The sequence below is a fragment of the Ammodytes marinus genome (assembly GCF_949987685.1).
Source record: "Ammodytes marinus genome assembly, chromosome: 3".
NCBI classification, from domain to species: domain Eukaryota; kingdom Metazoa; phylum Chordata; class Actinopteri; order Uranoscopiformes; family Ammodytidae; genus Ammodytes; species Ammodytes marinus.
The window spans coordinates 25,280,222-25,306,844 of NC_137232.1; the positions used below are offsets into that span (position 1 = coordinate 25,280,222).

At 42.1% G+C, this 26,623-nt stretch overlaps 1 protein-coding gene across 1 annotated transcript in view; it reads left to right on the forward strand.

Annotated features, from left to right (window-relative positions):
• Positions 1–1,990: 1,990 nt before the first annotated feature.
• LOC307248769 (cGMP-inhibited 3',5'-cyclic phosphodiesterase 3A-like) overlaps positions 1,991–26,623 on the forward strand; it is a gene marked incomplete at both ends in the record, with an annotated part of 72,564 nt that continues 47,931 nt past the window's right edge. The window contains one exon of the mRNA XM_080025267.1: positions 1,991–2,917. Coding sequence (XP_079881393.1) covers positions 1,991–2,917 — 927 coding nt within the window. The remainder of the gene's footprint in view (positions 2,918–26,623) is intronic.

Genomic DNA, 26,623 nt, shown 5'->3' on the forward strand with positions numbered 1-26,623 from the left:
CAAGGTGGGGGCCAGTAAATATTCCTTCGCGGGCCGAGTCCGGCCCGCGGGCCGCCTATTGAATGGCCCTGATCTAGATCCTCAAGTTGGATAAGGAAAAACTCCCCCAAACATCCCTTTAACAGGAAACAAGACAACTAAGGAGAATTTCTGAGAGTGCAAAAGAGGACAAATCCGTGTCCCTGAATGGACAGACATGTGGTGTAGTCAGTGCATAGTAGACCGACGTTGTAAAATGACAGAATGGATGACAAAATTATACAGGGATTGGAAACATACAGGAATAATATGGAACAGAGGACTAGAATGTGACAATATGACCGGCTTGCCTCTATGGAGACTTGGACGGACGACGGGCCAAACACTCATGAGGCAAAGCACAAACCAACACAGCGAGGGAGAGGGAGAGGGAGAGGGAGAGGGAGAGGGAGAGGGAGAGGGGGAGGGAGAGGGGGAGGGAGAGTGAGAGGGAGAGAGAGAGAGAAAGAGAAAGAGAAAGAGAAAGAGAAAGAGAAAGAGAAAGAGAAAGAGAAAGAGAAAGAGAAAGAGAGAGAGAACTTGGGGGAAAGAGAGACAAGAGGAAAGGCTGAATATATCTCGAGGAGGAAGATCCAGATCCAAAACATCTGAAACAAGGTAACGACTGGACAGCTGGTGATGGTCCAGCAAAGAAGAGCATAGAGGAGAAACTGGTGAAAATTGGCACAGTAAGGTGCAATGGTCCAAATTTGAGCTGCAGTGCTCTAAACCATTTCAAGGCTTATAGGTCAACAACAACAACAACAACAACTTTAAATGACTTTGCTGAATTAATAGAACTACAGAAAGAGATGACGGGCTTGAAATAGCTTTTAAGTGATCTGTTTAAATCCCCTGGTAAAATGTAGGGCAAACAGGTGAAGGCTTCTAACTTGCCCTCAGCCAGTCTGTCGCACAGGAGGCAGAGGATGATGTGATTTAGGATTTTAATCCAGGGGGGAGGAGGGGGGAGACAAAAACAGGGCTGGCATTATGATTTTGACCAGAGCTAAATACTGCTCTTTGTTGCTTTTTTGCTTCCCTTTTTTTTTTGGAAGGATTGTGCTATTCATTTTGTGGTGTGCCTGTTTACTGGAGCACATCTGTGGAAATGACCACTATCATGGGATCATGTGACCTGGCTAAATGAAGGAGAGTGAAATGGCTAAGTATAGCTTTCTGTGGCAGCGAGAACACTGGGCAAATAATGAATTCATCACAGGGGTTTATTCACAGTGACTGATGTGTCTTTTGACATGTGAGTTTTGAGTGACCTTCGGCTGATACATTATACTGTTTTATTATAAAGTTGTGTGGCACCAGTGTGATCTCCCCTTTTTAGGTCTCCTGTCATCTTTATACACCGGAGTAGGCTACCTCTAAAATGTATTTAAGGCTTGCTATAGTTGATTCACATAATGGGGCTGCTTCATCTTCCAGAACAGGCCAGGAACTCTTCATGTAAACATGGCATCCATCCACCGCGAACTGAGTCACGTCCAGTGCAACAGCAGCCATGCAGTATGAACAGAAACACGGGGGACGAGCTGAAACGTGATGGAGGAATCACCGGAGCAGGAACAAAAAGGGTCTAGTGGGAGGGGAGCGGAAAGAATAGGAGAGAGGGCGAGAGACTATGTTGAGGCAGTGGCATAGATGTGTGAAACTCAGGGGGTTGCTTTTCGGTTTACTGCGTGACTATACCTTGGGGAACACATTAGTTGAACAAATGTAATGGGGGAAGTTCTTAACCACAAAAACTTTAAAAAAAGGGCAACTATTGTGAACACCATGATTTGGCAGATGCGTGAACTTGTTTAACTTTTGTTTTGGAGGCAGGCATCCCTCACCAATATTTTGAACCAATATAATAATGGGAATTAAAGGTAGCCTGAGACAATCACACTGAGGCTAAATCTATAATTGTTTCCCCCCTGACGGTCAGCAGCAGCTTTCCGCTTGACTGATAGCGATGGCCTTGAAGGCGGACAGCGACCGAGGTTCATCAAGAAGCGCTCATGAAAAACATCCCCGGGCAGCGTTGGAGCACAACGGCTACGTGAAGACATGTGTCACCCCGTTGTACCGGGACGCACGGAGCCAGTCGTGGCTCAGACTCGCCGTGACATGGACTTGCCGAGGAGTGTCGTCTGCGGTCTGCGTTGCCTCCGTCTCGGTTACTCTCGCTCTGCTGCTCAGATTGGTCGACTGGGATGCAGGCAGCAGCAGCAGCAGCAGCAGCAGCAGCAACGGAAATAGCAGCGGCTCACACTCTCGTCTTCATTTGGCGGCGGGCTGCGGTGTGGAGCTGCTTTTCACTGCGTTGCACTGCGTCTCCTCCGCTTTTACCCTCGTATGTGCCTTCTTCTGGGTCGGGCTCTATCTGATTCGCTGCGGCTTGTTCATCCGCACCGCGTTGTTTTTGTTAGCGGTGTGCCATTTGGGCGAAGCGGCGGCGCAGTCGCTCTTGCGCGGCCCCGAGGAGCAGCTGCTGTCCCTCCCCGCGACCCTGGTAGTCCTCGGCTGCCTGGGCAGCGCGGCTCTGCTGGTCGTCCGGCTGCGCCAGGGAGTGTCCGTCCTCGTCTCCATTAGCGTCATCAGGGCCGTCTCACTCGTTTCGCTGAGCGGAGTGCGGGCCAGCTGGAGACCCTACCTGGCCTACCTGCTGGGGCTGTTGGGGGTTTTGCTTGCGAGGTATGCTGACCGGCTCCTGCCGGCCCCAGGGACCAGCGGGACGGGGTGCTGTGGCTCTGTGACCGGGGCGAAGGAGGAGGACATCCCTGTCTTCAAAAGGAGACGGAGGTCCAGCTCCATAGCGGCCTCGGAGATGATGGCTCACAGTCAGAGCAACAGCAAGTCCCATCGCAGGACTTCGCTGCCCTGCATTCCGCGGGACCAGGTAGGCTTTACGACAAGTCCAACTCTGGACGTCCGAACCAGATTATATTGACTGTTGTGTTGTTGTTTTGAGTATGACCTTTCAACAACTGTAGAACTATAAGGCTTTTTTGGTATCGTCTCTCTTTTGCAGCTATGAGAGACAGCTTTACGCACGTTTCTTTCATGACAACGGAGCAAACGGGATAACAAGCTTTATTATGGTGATCACAATGTTAGACAGGCCTACATATACAGTTTCTGAGACCCATTTTACTCGTGTAGTATGTTTCGTACCTTACGCCTGCTCTGGTGGTTTGAATTGTAAACGTCCTACAGACCGTGTTAACACTGCTGTTTACCTTCGCTTTGACACTGCTGTTCATTTGGTCATCATCGTTGTGCTGCGTTTATCCCGCCGATAAGCAAATGGACGGTGCACTGATGCCAAGTTGCAGCGTGCCTGCCTGCGAGTGTGTGCGCATGCATAGGTGTGAGGTCACATCCAAATATTTTGGAAGCCCCTGCTTATCCCGGGTGTTCGCCAGGGGCGTGCACGTGTTCCGTAACTTCACACATTATGGAGTCAAATTTGATACAACCGTGTCCCCCAAAGGAACTTGCTCTTGCGTTGAATGTTGCTTATTGTGGAAATAACAGCTGAGTGGAATGTTTTAATTAATTATTCATTCACTTTCTTGATACAAAGAGTAGGGAATGGGTGGATGATGTATAGTGATAATGTAGGTGGTTTACTTTAGGACTCCATACATCCATGAATGGGGTGGATGTGCTCTGCCATGTAAGCTATTATGAGATTGGAGCTTGAAGCACATCTCTGTTTGTTATCCAACTGGGGCTGCTCACATCCCAAAATAGCACTGATTTCAGCTCCTCGACATACTTTCTCAAATAGCGTCCATTCATTTATCATAGGAAAGCATTTATTGTTTTGCATTTATGACTATTTTACCAGCATGTCGACATCTGGTTCATGTTCTGATGGACACGTGCCGTACGTGTAAAGATGCCTAGGCTATATGTGACAGAGCAGTCAATCATCATATTCTTCTGTCTGGATGACGCCTGCTTGTGGACTGGCACACGATAATCTACAGCACGATCCATCTTTATGGTTTAATCAATTGTGCTCTTATGAATGCATTGCAGCCTATACAGTGTATTAATAACAATACATTTCGAAACTGAATGGTATATATTTTCTATGTTTAATTTTTTCCACATAGGCATTATTAATTTGATTTACACAATTTACAATTATTATTTCTCATTTGGTTCTTTGTCTGTGGAAACAGTACAACGTTTATCTTAACCTCAAGTCTCTTCTTTGAAATCACGGGTGTTAAGGTTCAAGCATCTACAGTATGCACGGACATATCAACTGCACGGACATATCAACTGAAAATCAGATCTCTTTATAGTGTCACACTATGACTTGACAGAAAGACAAGTTGAGTGTTCATTAAAAAACAAAAAAACTGAGAGCCAATTTAAATAACTTTTCAGACGTGACATTCCCTGCAGGATCAGACTCATGTCCACATCAAATCTTTATTTTTGCACTTTGTTTCATTTTTATAATCCCTGAAGAACAGTGAGACATATTAAAATGCCAACTTCAAAAGAAAGAAATGATGTCAACATAGGTGTAGAGGGAAATCTAAGTCTGTTAATGCATTATTAAAATCAAAACAGGATGGCAAACATGAATCACTGTTGAGGCCCAGCAAGTGCTCCCCCATTTTGGCTGTTTTCAGATTACATTGAAGCAGTTTTGCACATCTGGACATCCTGTCTTACTTGGGAATGCCTTCGACACTGAAGGTTATTCCCCTGCAGTATTAGTAGTGCAGTGTAGTGACAATCTAAGATGAACTCTTAGAGATTTGCTATGGGAGCTCGCAATGTTGTTGCCACATGGGAGACAGAGACGGGGATCCACACACATGCACATAGTGGGGATTCACTATGCTCATCCTGAGTGGGTGAGCCTGTGTCATACTCAGCCATGTAAGGCTTAGCTAAAGAAGCAGCGTAATCCTGGCTGATTACACTGCTCTCTTTTCCCACTCTGTTGGCAACTTTGCCCCAATCTCATTTTTGCGTCATTTTGAGACAAGAGAGGGAAATAATTTGTGACTGAGAAAGTTCAAGCTTAACAGCAGCAATTAAATGGCCTGTCGTGTCCCTGCTGTTGCTGTGTGATGTGTGGTGTTGTTGAAGTTGAAGGGGTAAATGGTCAAGGGAATATACACATAAACAATGGGTTACTCTGTTGGTCAATATTACAAGTTGGTACTATATGAATGGGTGCCTGCATACTAGCCTTCACACTTTATAGATACTTTAAGAGTCCATGTTATTTTTGTATAATGAAGCTCAGAGGCTAAATCTGGCACTATAGCTTCTCTTCTTATTGTTGAAAGAATAATCTCATTGTTAATTGCCCCTGAGATAAAGAAATACATACATCAATATAAATACATGGTTAATGTTGATCACAGCAACAGCCACAGATTTAGCATTTTTATGAAGCCCAAAAATGAGTGTTATTTCACGAGATTATACTGGTCTATTCGTAGTCTGTGGTTGATGGTGAGTCACCAATGGCCCTATCGCAGCACAGATCACATGCACTTATTTGTAGGATCACGAGTACTGTCCCCATCTCCCAAATTTCACTTGAAAGATCGAAATGATCCCACATCAGCCTTGTGTGTCTCTCTGTGCTTGATTGTCCATTGCTGACTGGTATCCAGGGAACGCTGAGTTAGTGGACTGTCTGTACTATTAGAACGGCTCCATTACCCTGTTCTACCCCGTCATTGTCTGGAACAAGCCTGGTGACAAATTGAACTTTGAAAACTCTTGAGCAGATTGCTGAGGACAGTGTGTCCTCCTGTGGCCTGTCCTCGACATGTGATGTGTGGGACCAGGGATAGGAACACGGAGATTGATGCAGGGCACGGACACAGAGAGAGAGAGAGATACACAAACAAATGGATTGCACTATGGGGTCTGAAAGCAGTTGGAGAAATATTACAGAAATGACACATTTTTTTTAACTGAAAAATACAGTAAAACACAAGAAGGTGTGGATACCCAAGAGGGTTTTACTTGTTTGGCCACTTGACAAACAGAAAGTCAAAGTCATTCTTGTTCTTTCAGCTGTGTTATGTTCTTCAGCGTTCAACTTTCTTTACCAGTTAGTCACACATTTTGTCAAACAGCTTTTGTTTGGTTTGGTGCTGGGCAATTTATAATATGCAGACTTTGCCAGACCTTTTTCATCTTCTAAAAACACAGGTCTGCCACAGCTTCACACAGTGTTGATAAGAAAGGTGAGCCCAAACTCAACGATGTACAGTCTGTAAGGCCACGAAAATAGGCAAATAAAGATGCTAATGCTAATAGAGCGGCAGAGTAAGGTGATCAATCGGTATTGGCTCCTCACTGTCACTGACCCTTTTGATTTACACATACACAGTTTCATTTTCCATACACAGTCGTTATGATAACTTAAAATACACCATGGTTGGTGTAAACTTTGCTTGGAGTATCCTAATTCACAAAAAAAAATATAATTTCCTTTATTTTGACTCAATTACTTCTGGGCAAAATATGTATCAAAATAGCATCATTTTCATGTTTTTAGTCGTTATATATAGTTGTAGAAATATTCTGACACAAGCGGTTTGAACTCACTCTTTATTGCTCCAGGCTGAATTTAATGTATACTTGCCCTCATTTTACTAAAGTGTCGTAATGCGCATTATGCGTTGCTATATGCTATAATTTATTTATCTAGCTTAAGAACATGTGCAATTCAAAGCTATGCAACATTATACTTTTTAGTGACAACGCTGAAAACATTTGAAAATCAAAAAAAATCTCTTTGGTGTAAGCTACTGGGTATTCATTCTGAAGGGAATGGTGGATGAGTGAACAAGGTAGGGATCCTTGACCTATTTTGCATATCCAACCACCCAATAGGGAATCATCATGACCCCAGGGTCAGAGAGTGAGACACTCTGCTAAAATGATTCAATATCTGAAGAATACATTCGACATCTTACTGAATGTTCTTAAACTGAAATTATTTTACCTTTGCACGGACACACTCACACGTCAATCATGGACCATTTTGGAAACCTGCCATTTGTGCATTCGCTTGAGGTAAATTCAGAACCGACTTGTAACAAATCAGTCAAATCAATTACTCATGTTTTCCTTTTCTTACCTTTTGCATCCTTCTCTATTCAAGTATCTCTCTATGACGCAAACACACACAGCTTGTAGGTAGAGTTTATCCATACTGTAGGTAATGAAGCTCTCCAGAGTGCAGTTGTACCTGAGAGAAGCGGGGGTTTTCATCAAGCGTTGGTTGTGCAGTATTTATGAAGCAGGCTGGTGCAGCCTTCTAGGCCAGAGGCAAGACAGGCACTCTGCTGAACTGGAAACTGGAAAAAAGCCTTGGCTTGGTACAAGGCTTTTTTCTGTATTTTTTTTTCAGTTTAAATTGAACTGGTATTTATTGAAGTCTTACTGTTATGTAGCACACATTAGTTAATGTAATGAGAGAATTCTCAACCATCAACATGATGCAATGTTAAGTCCTTATACCCAGGGGGCAAAGTGATTTTATGGACATGGAGCGTTGTAAAAGGTTGTTCACCAAAAATTACATCTAGGACCTTCCACGATCACAACCCGGGTGGACAACCTTGTCAACAAGCTGCTGGAAAGCTACAGCGGGCCGACATAGCAAATCAAAACCACTGCTTAAGTGAATGGGGGTGAATGGGGATGGGCTAATGGGGAATTTTTTGAACTTATAGATATCATTATGAAACTTTGCCAGTTGATTACTGACATTAAAACAAAAACCTTTTGTATTACAGTATTTTCGAAAATGTTTAAATAAATATGAAAAATCATCAATATCTTACTAATGATGCGTACATTTGCATATCTGCAAAGCCCCAAAATCTAGGTGTTGGAAGAAAACAAAGTCAATTTGTTTTCAAATTTTGAAAACAAAACAAGTGTCCAACTGCCTGAAGCTTTTCCTAATCACAGTTCAAATTTGATCAATAACCCATAGAAAATGAATTTTTTACACAGTTACATTTCATGTGCTAATACAAAAAGTTGTTATTTTAATGTCAGTAATCAACTTGCAAAGTTTCATAATGATATCTATAAGTTTAAAAAATTCCCTATTAGCCCATCCCCATTCACTTAAACAGTGGTTCTGATTTGCTCTATGTCGGCCCTCTGTAGCTTTCCAGCAGCTAGTTGACCAGGTTGTCCACCCAGGTTGGGATCCTGGAAGGTCCTGGATATCATTTTTGGTGAACAACCTTTTACAACGCTCCATGTCTGTTTTTCCAAAAAAAGGGGTTTTGCCCCCTAGGTATTATATATATTATTATTATATTTAAGCTCAATGGTGTTTTGTCCTCCCAACGGAGCCTTGGAGGCAGCGCTGCCTGGAGCTGGAAGGATGGAAGGCACTAACTCTAACCCTAACCTTAACTGTTGCCTTGGAGGCTCCCCTGGGAGGACAAACGTTAACACACCAATATTCAAGTGTTTTGAATTGGGAATATTGCTCCATACTGATCCACACAGAGGCCTTTGTGTTTTGACAGAAGTTGTTTGTGCACTAGTCAGGGTCTCGGAGGAATGGGGATTAAGGGGACAGGCCTCTGCTATTTAAAAAACTATTTTTTTTGGGTCACATTCAGTTGAAAAGCACTGGCTCTGTACATGATAACAATGTCCAGGAATAGAATGTCTAAAAAAAGCAACAATATTTCAAAGTGTTTTGTCGTTTAATGTTTTTTTTTACCCTCTTTATCACACAGCTGCAAAGCTCATTGCAAACATATTGGCATTCAGTTGTTCACTGGTATCTTCCAAGGCCATAGACACATGGCAGTTATCCTCAGTCACGCTACATTGTAAATGTGTCGGAGTATGCAGCCGCACACAGTTCACAGGTTGAAACTAATCGGCCATTTAAAAATGGAGGTCAGACGCTGAAAAAAGGCTACAATTTGTTGCATAACATATTCATCATCTCATCATCATCATATGCATCGTCTGTGTAAGAGAAGAGCAGGAAAGGAGGAAGGCAGATAACTCTATTTGAGGGTAGGCCCACATTCTCTCATTGACGCAAACAACATTTCCAGGGAGAGATGCAACCTTTTCCGGTCGCTAGTGCTATCTGACCTATTGTGGCTTAGAGGCTGATTAAACATGAATAAAGATAATCGAGAATGTTGTCTTTTTTCCAATAATTACATGACACTGTGTTCTTTTAAAACAACCTTTTCACCCGAGATAATGTTGATATTGGACGATTTTGCAAAACTTGGGATGATGTTTGTTTTTTGTCTACATCTCTGCAATGCACCAAGGGTTAAGGTTAAATAAAGACTCCGATTGGGGTAAACTATGGTTAAAATATGGTTCAGGCAACAGAGATGCACATGGAAACATTATGGTGGTTACCAATGAGTCAGTTCATCCATTCACTCTGAAACAGTAGTAGTTTGAACTGCACTGTCTCTGCTATTATCTCCCATTGTGAGATCGCACCAGGACCATTCTGTACATTAATTATAAGGTTGTATACCCCACTACATATCTGATCAACAGAGCAATTCAATTTATTTTTTCATATACTGTGGCATCCATTTCACCTGCAGATTATGTTTATTTAGTTTTTTTTTACTAACTGATCCAGAAACATGTAACAGCAGCAGTGGATTTTTATTTTTAGCGTGCAGAAAAAATACAAGACGTTCCCAATCTGCATGTTGAACCGTCACACGAATAAGATATGAAAGGGACGCCTGCTTGCACGTTAGACTGTGTGTGACGTGTGACACACACACACACACACACACACACACACACACACACACACACACACACACACAGAATGAGGAAGTGGATGTTTTTGAATATAAATCACCTATTTGAGTCACATATTTTATATATATATATAATATATATATACAGTAGGGGAGAACGGGGGAATCTGAGGCATCGGGTAATGTGAGCCACCCCCTGTATCTAGGCGACGGAAAACATTTGTGGTCATGTGAGATATATGTTTTCAAGCCCCTCTCATTTCCCCATGGCCCTGAAAGAGAGGACCTCATGGTGCTGTGGTAAGCATGTTTTTTTCACCAAAATAGGTATTTTGCATGTAAAAGTAAATTTTCTTGCTGTCAACTTAATCAACTGTTGTGCCAAAGCAAATGTATTCACGTAGAAAAACTTCTATCATACGTGTTGATGAACTACCAACATATGAAACCATGTGATGCTGATAACTGAAGATTAGCCTGACATGCTAAGAGAGGTAGTTTTTTCTCAAATTGTGGCGGTGGTGGAAAGTGAGCCACTGTCTCACTTTCCCCCACCATGAGGCACAAGTTCAGTTTAGTCTTAAACATATTTTAATGTAATATTACATGACATATGTTTTATTTTAATGTCATACACATTGTAGAAAAGCCATCATGCCAAGGAAATACACCAGGAAGACGACCGGGGACAACCACACGGAAAGAGCACCTTCTCATCTTTCCCTGTAACCTTCAGAGCTGGAATGTAGAGTAGGCCTAGTTGTAGAGTATGACAGGCTGATGTTATAATCCAGTTGGGTCTCCTCCTGTGTTCTGAGTACCAGGCTGTTCTCGCTGTTTCTGATTTTCCTATGCTTTGACCCCCAGACACAAGCTGGCTCTAAGGGTCCTGTGTTCTGACCCCCAGCCGGTGTTCTAATCTAACTGGTTCTATCTTTCATTTGAATCTTATTAAAACCTTTTGAATTATAATGTGTTGTATTTGATAATGTGTTGTATTTGATTTTTGAACACTATTGAACTTATAGTGTGTGTCTGTGTGTGTGCAGACGAGGTGAACCTAGCCATAGGCAAACGTAGGCAATTGCCTTGGTTTCCGGACTACAATGGGCCCCATAATCAATACAATTATTTTAAATATGTTTTGACTGTTCATTCATTAATCAGCGATCGCATCGGGTAGCCTATACTGAGGGACAGACTTTCGACTTTACGCCCGTGATCAGCTGCTGAGGTCCGACTGGGCTTTTCTCCTGAACAGTCCCAGTGACTGCATATCTGCGCAAAGTTGACATGGCTATACTCATTGTCATGCCCTCCTTGTAGAAGTTCTTATGTGTTTGTATGAGTCAAGGATCACACCGAGTTTAATCGACTGCATTTAATCAAAGCATTCAATAAAACTGCACTCCGATACAGTAACAAACAGGAGGTAAAAGTGAACTAGCCCACAGGGCATTCTGATTGGATGAGGCAACACAGTACGGTGGCTCCGGTGGCTCATAATGAACAAACTGCATATCATTTAACCAAATGCTAATGTAGCCGTTAGCACACTCAGGATCTCGTAATTACGAGATCTTTTCTCGTAATTACGAGATCCTGAGTGTGCTAACGGCTACATTAGCTGTGAATTTTTTTTTTTGGTGAATGCTCAGCGCCACCGTATTGATCAGGTTAGACATAATGATTTTTATTTTAAATGATAATTTTGTCCTTCAAACTTAGCTTTTGTCATAGAATCCTCCTCTTGCAGCAATTACAGCCTTGCAGACCTTTGGCATTCTAGCTGTCAATTTGTTAATGTATTCTGAAGAAATTTCACCCCACGCTTCCTGAAGCACCTCCCACAAGTTGGATTGGCTTGATGGGCTTTTCTTACGTACCATACGGTCAAGCTGCTCCCACAACTGCTCAATAGGTTTGAGATCTGGTGACTGCGCTGGCCACTCCATTACAGACAGAATACCAGCTTACTACTTCTTCCCTAAATAGTTCTTGCATAGCGTGGAGGTGTGCTTTGGGTCATTGTCCTGTTGCAGGAGGAAATTGGCTCCAATCAAGTGCTGTCAGGGTATGGCATGGTGTTACAACATTTTCCACATTAACAATGTCTAGACTACATTTCTGATTAATTTAAGGTTATCCTCATTGAAGAAAATAGTGCTTTTCATTAAAAAATAAGGACATTTCTAAGTGACCCCAAACTTTTGAACAGTAGTGTATATACAGTATATACTGTATATATATGTGTATAAATTAGACAAGGTAAATGAAAAACTTGGTTAAGAAGTGGGGATTCTGTTGCCAGAGGTGCCGCTGTAATTAAACTAAACTGTATATTTAGGTCATATCTCCATGACAACACTGAGGGGGGTGAATTTTTTTCTAGCAGGCTAGTTTTTATTCTTTTGTAGGTTAAAATGTATGAATAATTAGGGGTGCGATCTCTTGAGTGACAGCTATCCGCCCATTGTCCCTGCCAGGAGAATTGGATGCAGTAGGAATAACTGAGGTCAGCCCAGATGCTACATCCATTTTATATACTATCTATGAGAAAAACCGGAAAGGTAGACATACGCTAAAAAACAGTGGAACCACGAACGAGAAGCTGGGTTAGAAAAAAAGTGATTGAACACTCGGGCATCCAGCCCCAAGCACCGGCCAAATAGCCAAATGCACGTGAGTGAGTATGTGAGTGATAGAGAGAAAGAGATATTTTAAAATATATATTATTATACAATAACTAGCTTTTCTTTAGTTGAATTGAAATATCTCGTTAGTTATTTCTTATGACTTGTATTACCATGATTTAGTTATGCAATACAACTTGTAATAATTGAGGTGTACTATTTTATGTGTGATACTATTTGTATTGTGTTTATATATTATATGTATACATTGTTTACATTCCTAAGATATGGGGGGTGGGGCGGGATTGTTTTGATAGTTCAATTTGTTTATTATTTGTTATTAACTGTAAGGCTTTGGCAATACTATTTGACTAAAATAGTCACGCCAGTAAAGCTTTTTTGGATCGAATTGAATTAAGAGAGAGAGAGAGAGAGAGAGAGAGATCTAGCTTGAGGGGAGCTAATGTGAGAGTGAGGAGAGAGAGGAGGGGACAGGGAGAGTGTTGAAAGATTTGCTGGGGAGGGTGATGAAAAGAGGGTGAGTTAGAGGAGGTTTGCTGCCAAGTTCAGTAGAAGTGTTGATGGTAAAAGGACAACTATATGTTCCCTGTGTTCAACCTAAACACACCATCACTCTGCGCTCTCACACGCACCCAAAGACAGGCAGTGTGTTCAACTTTGTGGCTGACGCATATGCTTTGTGTGACAGATTGAGTGAATGTGTGTGTTTTTAGTGTTTGTCTTCATGTAACATGAATTTGGCTTGATGCCATAGGCTCCCACTGAGAGAGGGCCACGAGAGAGAGCAAGAGCTAAAGAAAAAGAAAAAGAAAAGAGAAACGTGTGTAAGAGTAGCCCTCCACAGCTTGCTACTGATATTCAGCAGCAAATAATTGTAAACTGTCCTGGCCAGTCACATTTACACACACACACACACACACACACACACACACACACACACACACACACACACACACACACACACACACACACACACACACACACACACACACACACACACACACACACACACACACACACACACACACACATCCAGTGGCTTCCCCACTGGCTGTCCAAATGAGGGTTTGGTGGCCTTGGACAAGGTTGGCCTTGTTACTCGATTCAATGGTGTGTTTTAGCTCCAAAATATGTTTTGTGAGAGGTGAGACGAGGGAAGGTGGTTGGCCTGGGCAGGGGGCAGCATCCACATCTGTCCACACATCTGTCTGTATGTCTGTCTACTTTTCTCTTGCACTACAGTAACACTCTCACCCATGTAGCGGACAGTCGGCAGGTGAGGGCTATAATCTGTTCTGATCCCACTGTTTTGTGTAAGTGCTTCATTTTCAAGACATTTGTCAGTTTTCTATTTTTATTTTTTATTTTTAAATTCCTTTACTCTTTAGAAATAGGGTACATGCAGTTTGAGAACTTGAAAAACAGTTTGGGGATAACAGGCCAGATTTTGAACTGTATTTATGGAAGAATGGTTAGCATTTACTCCTCTGTGTGTTAAGATAAGATAAGATAAGATAATACTTTATTGTCCGTTTTCACATAAATTTTGCTTGCAGTACAAGCTCCAACAATCATACATGAAAAACATGACACTACATTAAAAACGTAAACAACAACAATGAATAATAAATATGATGAGGGTACAGCCATGCAAAAAGTGTTCATAAATAATATGGGGTTAAAAGTCACTTATTTGCCTTCCTGTGCTGATTCAGCAGTGAGATTGACAAGGGCACAAATTAATGTTTATATTTCACTTTTCTGCACTCCGGCACCCTGTAACGCCTCCCCGAGGGCATGAGCTGGTACTCCCTGTGTAAGACATGGGCCGGGTCCAGACTGATCTAGTTTGACTGTGTGCCTGTTTTGTGATTGGAAGAATCTGCTCTCCACTAAGTGGCCCACCAGTTTGGAGCAGATTGATAGGAGCCGCATAATCCTGGCTTTGAGTTGCGCAGAAAGGGCACCGAACCAGATGGAGCCTCCGTACTGCAGGATGGTTTCAATTGTGGCTTTGTAGAACAGAGACAGGACTTTGCTGCTAGCTCCAAATGACCTGAGCCTCCTTAATAAGTATATTCTTTGCTGCACCTTGCTGCAGATGTAGTCCAGATGCGGTGTCCAGGATAGGGCACTGTCCAACTATGTTGTTTCACTAGCCTGGCTCCGCCCGCCTACCTACTTCCGCTCAAATTTAATTTTCCCTTCAGCAGTCAGTCTGAGGCTGCGGTGAATATCTCAGCTCTAGCCCAGGAACATTTCCGGCCGTCCAATCAGCGAACAGAGCGAGTGGCTGAGAACGATGACGTCGAAGTCGCGCTACAGTTTCAGTTGAATGCTGCATTCCTTTAAACTCGGAACTCGGAGATTTCCGACTTGGTAGTTCCGAGTTCCGACCTGTCTGTGTTGCAGTGCATCTGCTCGGGAAAGTATGGACGCCTACAACCTTTCTCGTCGAAATAACTAAACGTTAGGCTCTAGCATGTTACCGTTGCCAGGTACCGGTAGCTCCATAGACTACAATATGTAGTGAAGTCGGAAATTTCCGAGCTCCCAAACGTTATGCGATTGGTTGGCTGATCCAGAGTGGCACTGGGCAGATCCAATAGTTTTAAACTTCAACAGACACCCGCCTCCAAGTGAGTGAACGTTTGCCAAATAGAGCAGTTCCAGACCTTCTGTACAAATGAAATGAAGTATGATGGTCTGGTTGGACAAGGCTATTGTTTCACAGAGAGGCCTTTGCTTTTTCAGGCTGGTGTTGCAGTGCTACCGACTGAAATAACTAGCTTAAATAATTCTGGTTTGCTTTTATTTGATCGTTTTGTAATTATCACCAAATCCCATAAGAATGATCCAAAACCAACAAAGAATGGGTCCTGTTAACAAGCAAGACCAGCGTTACAGACACCGCCTCAGTGCCATTATCATTAAAAAATCTATTAAAAAGACATTCAAGAGCCATAGCACTGGGTGACATTTCTCTACTCTATGATATACTCTGACTGTACCATTGACGCTCATTTGTGTAACATATGATTCCACTTGAACACACTTTGTAGGTGGCGTAGCAAAACAGCAATATTCCATCCATATTCCATATGCCAATAGATTTATGAAGACATTTGATATTATGGAGGAACTTCTTCAGCCCGTGGCTACACTGACTTGTCAGCATGATAACCTCTTTGTTTGTTCCCTCCGAATTTTCATGGGATTTGTTGAAAATAATAACAAGAAGTAAAATGACACCGGCCTCATTCTTTAAAATCAGTACCAGTCTATCTTGAAGGAGCGGGGAACTACTTATTCATATATCCCAAACAGTGAAACCATTTCAAGGGATGTTTGTAAGAATCCTCATTTAAATGTATAACCTAATTAAAAATTCTGCCTCTGGCCTATATTATGCTATCCTGCGTTTTATATCTAAGGTTTCTATAAAACCTCAGTTCCTCCTCATAGTTAAGTGAGGTTATTTATTTTCAACACAATTGAGTGTATCAAACAGTCAGCATTTCAGTAAGCTTTAGGCCTCTAGTGAGTTCCACCCATGACTCATGTGCCCCCCCCCCAAAAAAAAAATAAAAATAAAAATAAAACATTTGACTGAAACCAGGAGAACAGAAATAAATACTCATCTCAGACCTGAGACAGGGCGTGTGTGCTGGGGGGCTGCAAGGCTAAAGAGACATTGAAGACCTTTAGTAGCTGTTAATGTCACTACAAATAATGTGCAAATGGAAATGAGTGGATGATTTAGCTGCTAAAGAGAGAGAGAGATTTCGCTCAGGAGTTGATGAGCAGACCGGAGAGTGAATGTTGGACAGTTTCGCCAGGTGGACACCAACATGACTCCAAACAATTCATCGTGTTGCTCTGTGTCTTGTGGATGTGTAAATACTAGGCGTCTGTTTGCTGACTCGTTCATCATATCTAGTTTATGAGGTCATAATATGTTAGTCATCGATGATTGCACATTTCACAAAGCATATTTTTCCTAACATATTTTCTCTATGCGGTCTCATGTAATGATGGACACTATTGTGTTTCATTTAAAAAGTTTTCATTTATTTTGCAATCAGCACTTATAAGTTACCTTATTGTCTCTTTTGTTACTTATAAATTGTGAATTGGTGTAATTTGATGGCTTATTTTGAATATACAGTATATGCACTTGAAAGGCCCTCTGTTAGTAAATGTATTTAACTTATCTCCGTTATTGGACCCAGCATCCAACCTCATATGTACAGTCATATGAAAAAGTTTGGGAACCCCTCTCAGCCGGCATTATAATTTACTCTGCTTTCACACAAAAAAGATAAAAGTGGTATGTCTTTAATTTACCAGGAACAGCTAAGTACTGGGATGTTTTCCAAACAAAGATTTTTTGAAAAGCAGTATTTAGTTTTATGAAATTAAATAAAATGTGAAAAACTGGCTGTGCAAAAATATGGGAACCCGTGTGGTTTTGCTGATTTTAATGCATGTAACAGCATGTAAAACTGAGGACTTTAAACACAAAATTGGTTGGATTATGTTGTTAAGCCTTGAACCTCATATAAAGATCTGTTTAATCATGATAAAAGGTATTTTAGGTGCCTAAATGCAAGTTCCACTTCTCTTTGACTCTCTGCAGAAGTGAGACAAAATGCGATCATCAAAACAGCTCCCAAAAGATCTTAAAAACAAAGATTATTCATTGTCATGGTTTAGCGGAAGGCTACAAGAAGCTTTCCCAAAGGTTTCAATTGTCAATTTCTACTGTAAGGAACGTTGTCAGGGAATGGAAGGACACAGGCACAGTTGCAGTTAAACCCAGGTCTAGCAGACCAAGAAAAGTACAAGAGTGGCATATGCGGCGGATTGTGAGAATGGTTGCACACAACCCAAAGATCACCTCCAAAGACCTGCAAGAACATCTGGCTGCAGATTGTGTATCTGTACATGGTTCTACAATTCAGTGCAATTTGCACCAAAACATCTGTATGGCCGGGTGATGAGAAGGAAGCCCTTTCTGCGCCCACGCCACAGATACAGTTGCATGGAGTATGCAAAAGCTCATTTAGACAAGCCAGCATCATATTGGAAGAAAATGCTTTGGACTGATGAGACAAAAATTAAGTTATTTGGTCTTTATAAAAATCAGATGTTTTGGTGCAAATTGCGCTGAATTGTTGAACGATGTACAGATACACCATCTGCAGCCAGATGTTCTTGCAGGTCTTTGGAGGTGATCTGTGGGTTGTGTGCAACCATTCTCACAATCCTCCACCTATGCCGCTCCTGTTTTTTTCTTGGTCTGCCATACCTGGGTTTAACTGCCACTATGCCTGTGTCCTTCCATTTCCTGACAACGTTCCCTACAGTCGAAATTGACAATTGAAACTTTTGGGAAAGCTTCTTGTAGCCTTCCCCTAAACCATGACAATGAACAATCTTTGTTTTTCAGATCTTTTGGGAGCTGTTTTGATGATCCCATTCTGTCTCACTTCAGCAGAGAGTCAAAGAGAAGTGCAACTTGCATTTAGGCACCTAAAATACCTTTTATCATGATTAAACAGACATTTCTATGAGGTTCAAGGCTCCAACCAACTTGGTGTTTAAAGTCATCAGTTTTACATGCTGTTACAGGCATTAAAATCAACAAAACCACAAGGGTTCCCATATTTTTGCACAGACAGTTTTTCACATTGTATTTTATTTCATAAAACTAAATACTGCTTTTCAAAAAATCTTTGTTTGGAAAACATCCCAGTACTTAGCTGTTCCTGGTAAATGAAAGACATACCACTTTTATATTTTTTTTGTGAAAGCAGAGTCAATTATAATGCCGGCTGAGAGGGGTTCCCAAACTTTTTCATATGACTGTATGTGCAGTATGTCTGTGTCTATGTTTATTACAAATACAAACTGCAGCTCAGTTCCCTACTGCTTCCGTACTACACAGTTTCCAGGAAAAACCTGCTCTGTTTCCATCTACCTCACTCGTGCGCACAAGTAGACATTTTTGTGACAAATACAAGTCCCTGCTGCTTACATCACAGGCGTACTGCTTGGCGTTCACTATATCTATGCATCGTAGAGTAACATCTCAAATTCAGGTGTGTGCGTTTGTGTGTGTGTGTGTTTGTGTTTGTGTTTGTGTGTGTGCTTCCTAGTGGTTTGTGCTAGGTCAACAGTCTGCCAAAACTGTGTTTGTCTTGGACGCCTCCAGCCTGCCTGTAGATTACCCAATCAGATAATCAAGGGTATAATTGCATCACATGCATCTGGGAGTGTTTTTCCCTTCCATTATCCCTCATAATGCACACATACACGTCACAGCTACAGACACACACACGCACACACACACACACACACACACACACACACACACACAGACACACACACACACACACACACACACACACACACACACACACACACACACACACACACACATGATACACACACACACACACACACACACACACTCATGCTGGAGACTCACATGGGTGACGCGCATAAAGCAGCTAATTGCCAGAGGTTGTCTGTGTTGAGAGACACATTTTGACCTCATCTGGACATAAAAATGCAGAATGCTGTACCTCCTCCTTTGAAACTAGTTCTGAAGTTATTACATTATTATCATACTCTGCATGATGTTAGAAATAACTTGCTAGGAATATTTTGGTAAGCAATGGTTAATATACTCTACTATATTACAACTGACTCATTGTGTGACATTGTTAAGGTTTTTACTCTATAATAATAATAAAAACTAGAACTGCAAGCAGTTGTGAACGGGGGCCAAGCCTCCCACGCGACTCGGGATCGGGCGTCGTCGTCCGCGGCGCCGGCCCCTCGCTTCACGGAATCCGGGGATGTAAAGTTTTTGAATGTGGGATGTTCGGTGTGGGAGTTATAGCCCGAAACGCGTTTTCTTTGCTTTTTGTGGTTTTGGCGCCCCCTATGGATGACATTCGCAAAACTACGTTAGATAGAAAGATGCAGCTCAATGTACCAAACAAGTGGATGTCAAGTTTTTGAATGTGCGATGTTCGGTTGGAGAGTTATAGCAAAATCAAATTGTCATCCTCTCCATTGTAAAGACACTTTTTTGAATTTTCCCATTTTCCCGCCTAAAGACTTAGAAAATGGCGAAAACAGGCCAAAAAATTGAAAAACTCTTTTTTTTAATAAGTCCGGCCCACATAGAAATTTCTAGCCCATATTTTTTCCATAGGCTCAGGTATGCCCCATGATAGTTTCCCTTCAGTTTCAAGAAAATCCCCTTTTTTTTTTTTTTTAAGGAATTTTCGCGAATCTTTCAAGCGCTACTGTTTGGTCTTCCGATGGTCGTAGAAAAACTATTTGACCCACTTTTGCTCGTGGGAGTCAGGAGAGCGTAATGCTTTTGGTTTCGTCCAAATCGGGCGAAAACTGTAGGAGGAGTATGTTTTGGTGACTGACACAGTTTTTGCGACGTAGAAAAAGATCTATCCTATCGCAAATGGGCGTGGCCTATCTCAAAAGATGCAGCTGACTTGTGGGCATCTGTGGATATAAAGTTTTTGACTGTCGGACTTTCGGTGCGGAAGTTATAGCCCAAAACGCCTTTTCCTTTGTTGTAGCGCCACCTAGTGGCCGGGATGTTTGAATTTTTTTGTCTGCGTACGGGGTACGGACTTGGATGAGCCCTGCAAGTGGCATGTCCCAACCCTTTACGGTTTGGGCTGCAGCACCACTTTTATGTGGAGAAGAATAATAAGAATAAGAACTAGAACTGCAAGCAGTTGTGAACGGGGGCCAAGCCTCCCACGCGACTCGGGATCGGGCGTCGTCGTCCGCGGCGCCGGCCCCTCGCTTCACGGAATCCGGGGATGTAAAGTTTTTGAATGTGGGATGTTCGGTGTGGGAGTTATAGCCCGAAACGCGTTTTCTTTGCTTTTTGTGGTTTTGGCGCCCCCTATGGATGACATTCGCAAAACTACGTTAGATAGAAAGATGCAGCTCAATGTACCAAACAAGTGGATGTCAAGTTTTTGAATGTGCGATGTTCGGTTGGAGAGTTATAGCAAAATCAAATTGTCATCCTCTCCATTGTAAAGACACTTTTTTGAATTTTCCCATTTTCCCGCCTAAAGACTTAGAAAATGGCGAAAACAGGCCAAAAAATTGAAAAACTCTTTTTTTTAATAAGTCCGGCCCACATAGAAATTTCTAGCCCATATTTTTTCCATAGGCTCAGGTATGCCCCATGATAGTTTCCCTTCAGTTTCAAGAAAATCCCCTTTTTTTTTTTTTTTAAGGAATTTTCGCGAATCTTTCAAGCGCTACTGTTTGGTCTTCCGATGGTCGTAGAAAAACTATTTGACCCACTTTTGCTCGTGGGAGTCAGGAGAGCGTAATGCTTTTGGTTTCGTCCAAATCGGGCGAAAACTGTAGGAGGAGTATGTTTTGGTGACTGACACAGTTTTTGCGACGTAGAAAAAGATCTATCCTATCGCAAATGGGCGTGGCCTATCTCAAAAGATGCAGCTGACTTGTGGGCATCTGTGGATATAAAGTTTTTGACTGTCGGACTTTCGGTGCGGAAGTTATAGCCCAAAACGCCTTTTCCTTTGTTGTAGCGCCACCTAGTGGCCGGGATGTTTGAATTTTTTTGTCTGCGTACGGGGTACGGACTTGGATGAGCCCTGCAAGTGGCATGTCCCAACCCTTTACGGTTTGGGCTGCAGCACCACTTTTATGTGGAGAAGAATAATAAGAACTAGAACTGCAAGCAGTTGTGAACGGGGGCCAAGCCTCCCACGCGACTCGGGATCGGGCGTCGTCGTCCGCGGCGCCGGCCCCTCGCTTCACGGAATCCGGGGATGTAAAGTTTTTGAATGTGCGATGTTCGGTGTGGGAGTTATAGCCCCAAACGCGTTTTCTTTGCTTTTTGTGGTTTTGGTGCCCCCTATGGATGACATTCGCAAAACTGTGTTATATAGAAAGATGCAGCTCAATGTACCGAACAAGTGGATGTCAAGTTTTTGAATGTGTGATGTTTGGTGTGGGAGTTATAGCCCCACACGCATTTTCTTAGCTTTTTGTGGTTTTGGCGCCCCCTATGGATGACATCCGCAAAACTATGTTAGATGGAAAGATGCAGCTCAATGTACCGAACAAGTGGATGTCAAGTTTTAGAATGTGGGATGTTCGGTTTGGGAGTTATAGACCAAAAGGCAAAAAAATTGCAGTGAAAGATGCTCAAGTGGATAAGGAGATGTATACTTTTTGTGTTTTTGGCGCCCCCTTTTGGCGAAATGTTCCAATTTTTTTATGAGGATGTTCATTAGGACAGTACGACCATATTTCTAAAATATTGTCTTGATACGATGTATAGTTTTGGATTTATGATCACTTACGTACAAGGTATTACAAGGAAGCTAATCGGCGAATCTTTAAAGCGCTACCGTTTGGTCTTCCGATGGTCGTAGAAAAATTATTTGACCAACTTTTGCTCGTGGGAGTCATTAGAGCATAATGCTTTTGGTTTCTTCCAAATCGGGCGAAAACTGTAGGAGGAGTATGTTTTGGTGACTGACACAGTTTTTGCAACGTAGCAAAAAATGTATCCTATCGCAAATGGGCGTGGCCTATCTCAAAAGATGCAGCTGACTTGTGGGCATCTGTGGATATAAAGGTTTTGACTGTCGGACGTTCTGTGTGGGAGTTATAGCCTCAAACGCGTTTTCCATTGTTGTAGCGCCACCTAGTGGCCGGGATGTCTGAATTTTTTCGTCTGTGTACCAGGCACGGACCTGGATCTAGTCATGCAAGTGGCATGTCCCAGCCTTTTACGGTTTGGGCTGCAGCACCATTTTAAATAAAAAGAAGAAGAAATGATCCATATTGAAAAATCGAATCTTTAAAGCGCTAGCGTTTGGTCTTCCGATGGTTGTAGAAAAATTATTTGACCAACTTTTGCTCGTGGGAGTCGGTAGAGCATAATGCTTTTGGTTTCGTCCAAATCGGGGAAAAACTGTAGGAGGAGTATGTTTTGGTGACTGACACAGTTTTTGCGACGTAGCGAAAAATGTATATATACGGAAATGGGCGTGGCCTATCTGAAAAGATGCAGCTGACTTGTGGGCATCTGTGGATATAAAGTTTTTGACTGTCGGACTTTCGGTGTGGAAGTTATACACGTTTTCCTTTTTTTTGTAGCGCCACCTAGTGGCCGGCATGTCTGAATTTTTTTGTCTGCGTACCAGGCACGGACCTGGATCTAGTCATGCAAGTGGCATGTCCCAACCCTTTACGGTTTGGGCTGCAGCACCACTTTTACAGGTGGAAGAATAATAATAATCCCTACAAGAACAATAGGGTTCCCTGCCCCGCAGGGCTTGGGAACCGCGTTGCTCTGCAAAACGCGGTCCCAGCCCTACTCGGGCTTGGCCCCCTAATAAGAATAAGAACTAGAACTGCAAGCAGTTGTGAACGGGGGCCAAGCCTCCCACGCGACTCGGGATCGGGCGTCGTCGTCCGCGGCGCCGGCCCCTTGCTTCACGGAATCCGGAGATGTAAAGTTTTTGAATGTGCGATGTTCGGTGTGGGAGTTATAGCCCCAAACGCGTTTTCTTTGCTTTTTGTGGTTTTGGCGCCCCCAATGGATGACATTCGCAAAACTACGTTAGATAGAAAGATGCAACTCAATGTACCAAACAAGTGGATGTCAAGTTTTTGAATGTGCGATGTTCGGTTGGGGAGTTATAGCAAAATGAAATTGTCAACCTCTCCATTGTAAAGACACTTTTTTGAATTTTCCCATTTTCCCGCCTAAAGACTTAGAAAATGGCGAAAACAGGCAAAAAAATTGAAAAACTATTTTTTCTAATAAGTCCGGCCCACATTAAAATTTATTTCCCATATTTTTGCCATAGGCTCAGGTATGCCCCATGATAGTCTCGCTTGAGTTTCAAGAAAATCCCTCTTTTTTTTTTTTTTAAGGGATTTTCGCAAATCTTGAAAGCGCTACCGTTTGGTCTTCCGATGGTCGTAGAAAAATTATTTGACCAACTTTTGCTCGTGGGAGTCGGTAGAGCATAATGCTTTTGGTTTCGTCCAAATCGGGCGAAAACTGTAGGAGGAGTATGTTTTGGTGACCGACACAGTTTTTGCGATGTGGCGAAAAATGTATATATACGCAAATGGGCGTGGCCTATCTCAAAAGATGCAGCTGACTTGTGGGCATCTGTGGATATAAAGTTTTTGACTGTCGGACTTTCGGTGCGGAAGTTATAGCCCAAAACGCCTTTTCCTTTGTTGTAGCGCCACCTTGTGGCCGGCATGTCTGAATTTTTGTGTCTGCGTACCAGGCACGGACCTGGATAAGCCATGCAAGTGGCATGTCCCAACCCTTTACGGTTTGGGCTGCAGCACCACTTTTACGTAAGGAATAGGAATAGGAATAAAAGGCCCAACAAAAACAATAGGGTTCCCTGCCCCGCAGGGCTTGGGAACCGCGTTGCTCTGCAAAACGCGGTCCCAGCCCTACTCGGGCTTGGCCCCCTAATAATCCCTACAAGATCAATAGGGTTCCCTGCCCCGCAGGGCTTGGGAACCGCGTTGCTCTGCAAAACGCGGTCCCAGCCCTACTCGGGCTTGGCCCCCTAATAAGAATAATCCCTACAAGATCAATAGGGTTCCCTGCCCCGCAGGGCTTGGGAACCGCGTTGCTCTGCAAAACGCGGTCCCAGCCCTACTCGGGCTTGGCCCCCTAAAAATCTATTATATAGCTACTCTTTATAATTTTTGCATTTTCAACATTTGGTCCCTTACTGGAAAACATTTACAACCGTGGTTGGACTCATGCTTATCTTATCTTATAAAGTTAATGTACCAATGTAATGCCATTTTGCAATGCAAAGTATTTAGCTGGGTATTGTACTAAAGTTGCATGATGACATTATTTTATAATTTTTAATCCCAAATAGGGAAAACATTTCCTAAAAAAAAAAGAAAAATGCAGGATTGGAATTCTGATTTGATCACCTGATGGTTTTATAACACTGGTACTAACACTGGGCAAAGGCTAGGCTAGGCTAGGATAGGCTTGTCCCATCGTACAAGGGAAACTTATTTATTCTCATGCATATTACACACACCACTGCAGCAAGATACTTCACAGTCTGACCCAAAAGGATGGTTTCATTTCCAAAGGGCAGATGTGTCACTAAAGACTTACTTCACCGGGATAAAAAAAACATCCACACTGAGACAAATTTCCACCTAAATTATGTTTCTTCTCATCAAATCCCTGATGTGCACAGTGAGGGGCTCACCATTTTATTTATTGTACGTTAGGTTGCTACTAAAGCCAAAATGTACCCTTTCCTTGGATGCTACTGTTTTTTAAAGCATGACATCTGAAATTCAGAGCCAAGCTAAGGAAATGTTAGATGCGTCTGCATCAGAATTCCCTACGGGGCAAATTGGGATCCATCAGATTTTGTGTCTTAAAATGAAAAGGATGGGGTAAGGGGACATGCTGATTAAAACTGTGATGAAACATTTATGAGAAGTCAGCTTAAATACATATTTTCACACCAGAACACATCCATCTATTTCTTACAGCCGAAATATACTGATTTGCAGAGGATAGAACACTTTATCCATAAATCATAATAGTAGGCCGAATATGAGGTTTGCATGTTGTGCATGTTAGTTTGTTAATTTCTTTTTCACTTTGATTGCAAATCTATCATCCATCCATGAAAATGTAATGACTTTACATTTGAGTATGAACATGCTTTAATGAAAAAGGGGCATTCAATATGGCGCTTGTAAAATATAGATTTAAACACTTTGGTGCATTGTTTTATAGTCTCAAACTTCAGTACATGGACTTGAAAAATTCTTTACCGACTCTTGTTGGAATAGAAAACTAATAAGACATAAAAATGACTTGGTAATATTTTCCCTGTGGGTATATTGCCTCCGGCCATGTGCATCTGTAGTATTATAAAAAAAAATCTCTCTCTCTCTATCTCTTATATTCTCTTAGCCTTTCCCTGCCCTCCTCCCTCACACACACTTTCTCTCAGTTTTTTTTCTGTGTCCCTCTCTGTTTTCCCTTCCACTCACCCGACTTCCTCTCTGTCCAACTTTCACAGGACAAATGCCAAAGGCGATATGTTTGTGTCCTCAGCTGCCATCACTCACTGTTATGTAAGACACAGATAATGTGTGTTTGTGTATGTGTGTGCATGTGTGTCTGTGTGTGCCTCTTTATGGAAGAGGCTTCCGTAATGTAAAAAAAAAACATAGGATTTGTCAGACAAACATGAAAAACAAATTAATATGAATGTATTTTGTCACTCCTAACTAATCCTGTTTGAACCTTTGGAAATACAGTTGGCAAAACTTATAATTTTGAGGGGATGTAAACAGGAAGTTTTATTTGTTACTTATGCTGTAGGCCTCATCTTGAGCCCCAATTGGCTTTTAGAAGTTCCTATTTTCCCAGTAGTAATGGATGTACATCAATGGAGTACTTTAAGTTCTGAAGTTTTATGCTGTATCTTTTTGTATGCTTTAAAAGTGGAAATAGGGATGTTTGTTCCCAATACACAGCATAGTTGATATCCTTGGAAAGCATAGGTTAAACAGAACCTTTATGTTCCCTGCCTGTATGTTCAGATTTGACTGAGTTCTGACAGCAATCCAATTTAAAGTAGGCTAATTGCCTCCTTGAATCGTGTGTGTTAATGAGCGAGACAAATTACAAAAAGTAACTTCCGGTTGGATTTGGAACACCAGCATTTACCTTTTTCCACCTCATGCAGTATCTAAGTAACTTATCTTAACTCAACTACTTCTCATTTTCTTTCCAGCTGTTTATCGGTTTGTGAAGTGTACCTCAGTTGTTCCATTACATTCTGTATTAGTGACACTAATATAATCGTAAATGTTTGCATTGTGCATTGGTGTGGCTGCAAATGACTTTTCTCTGTAATTGACCGTTTAGAAAGGGTAATCTGGATGTCTCATTCAACTGCATCACAAAATGCCGTGTTTGAAAAGAAGACGCCACTTTGCACCAGTTAAAGCTAAAAACATCAGATCATAGACATTGCATGTGTTTTTTTTCTATAGTGCTTCCTCATGACTCTTCTCTCAGAGCAAATTTAACCA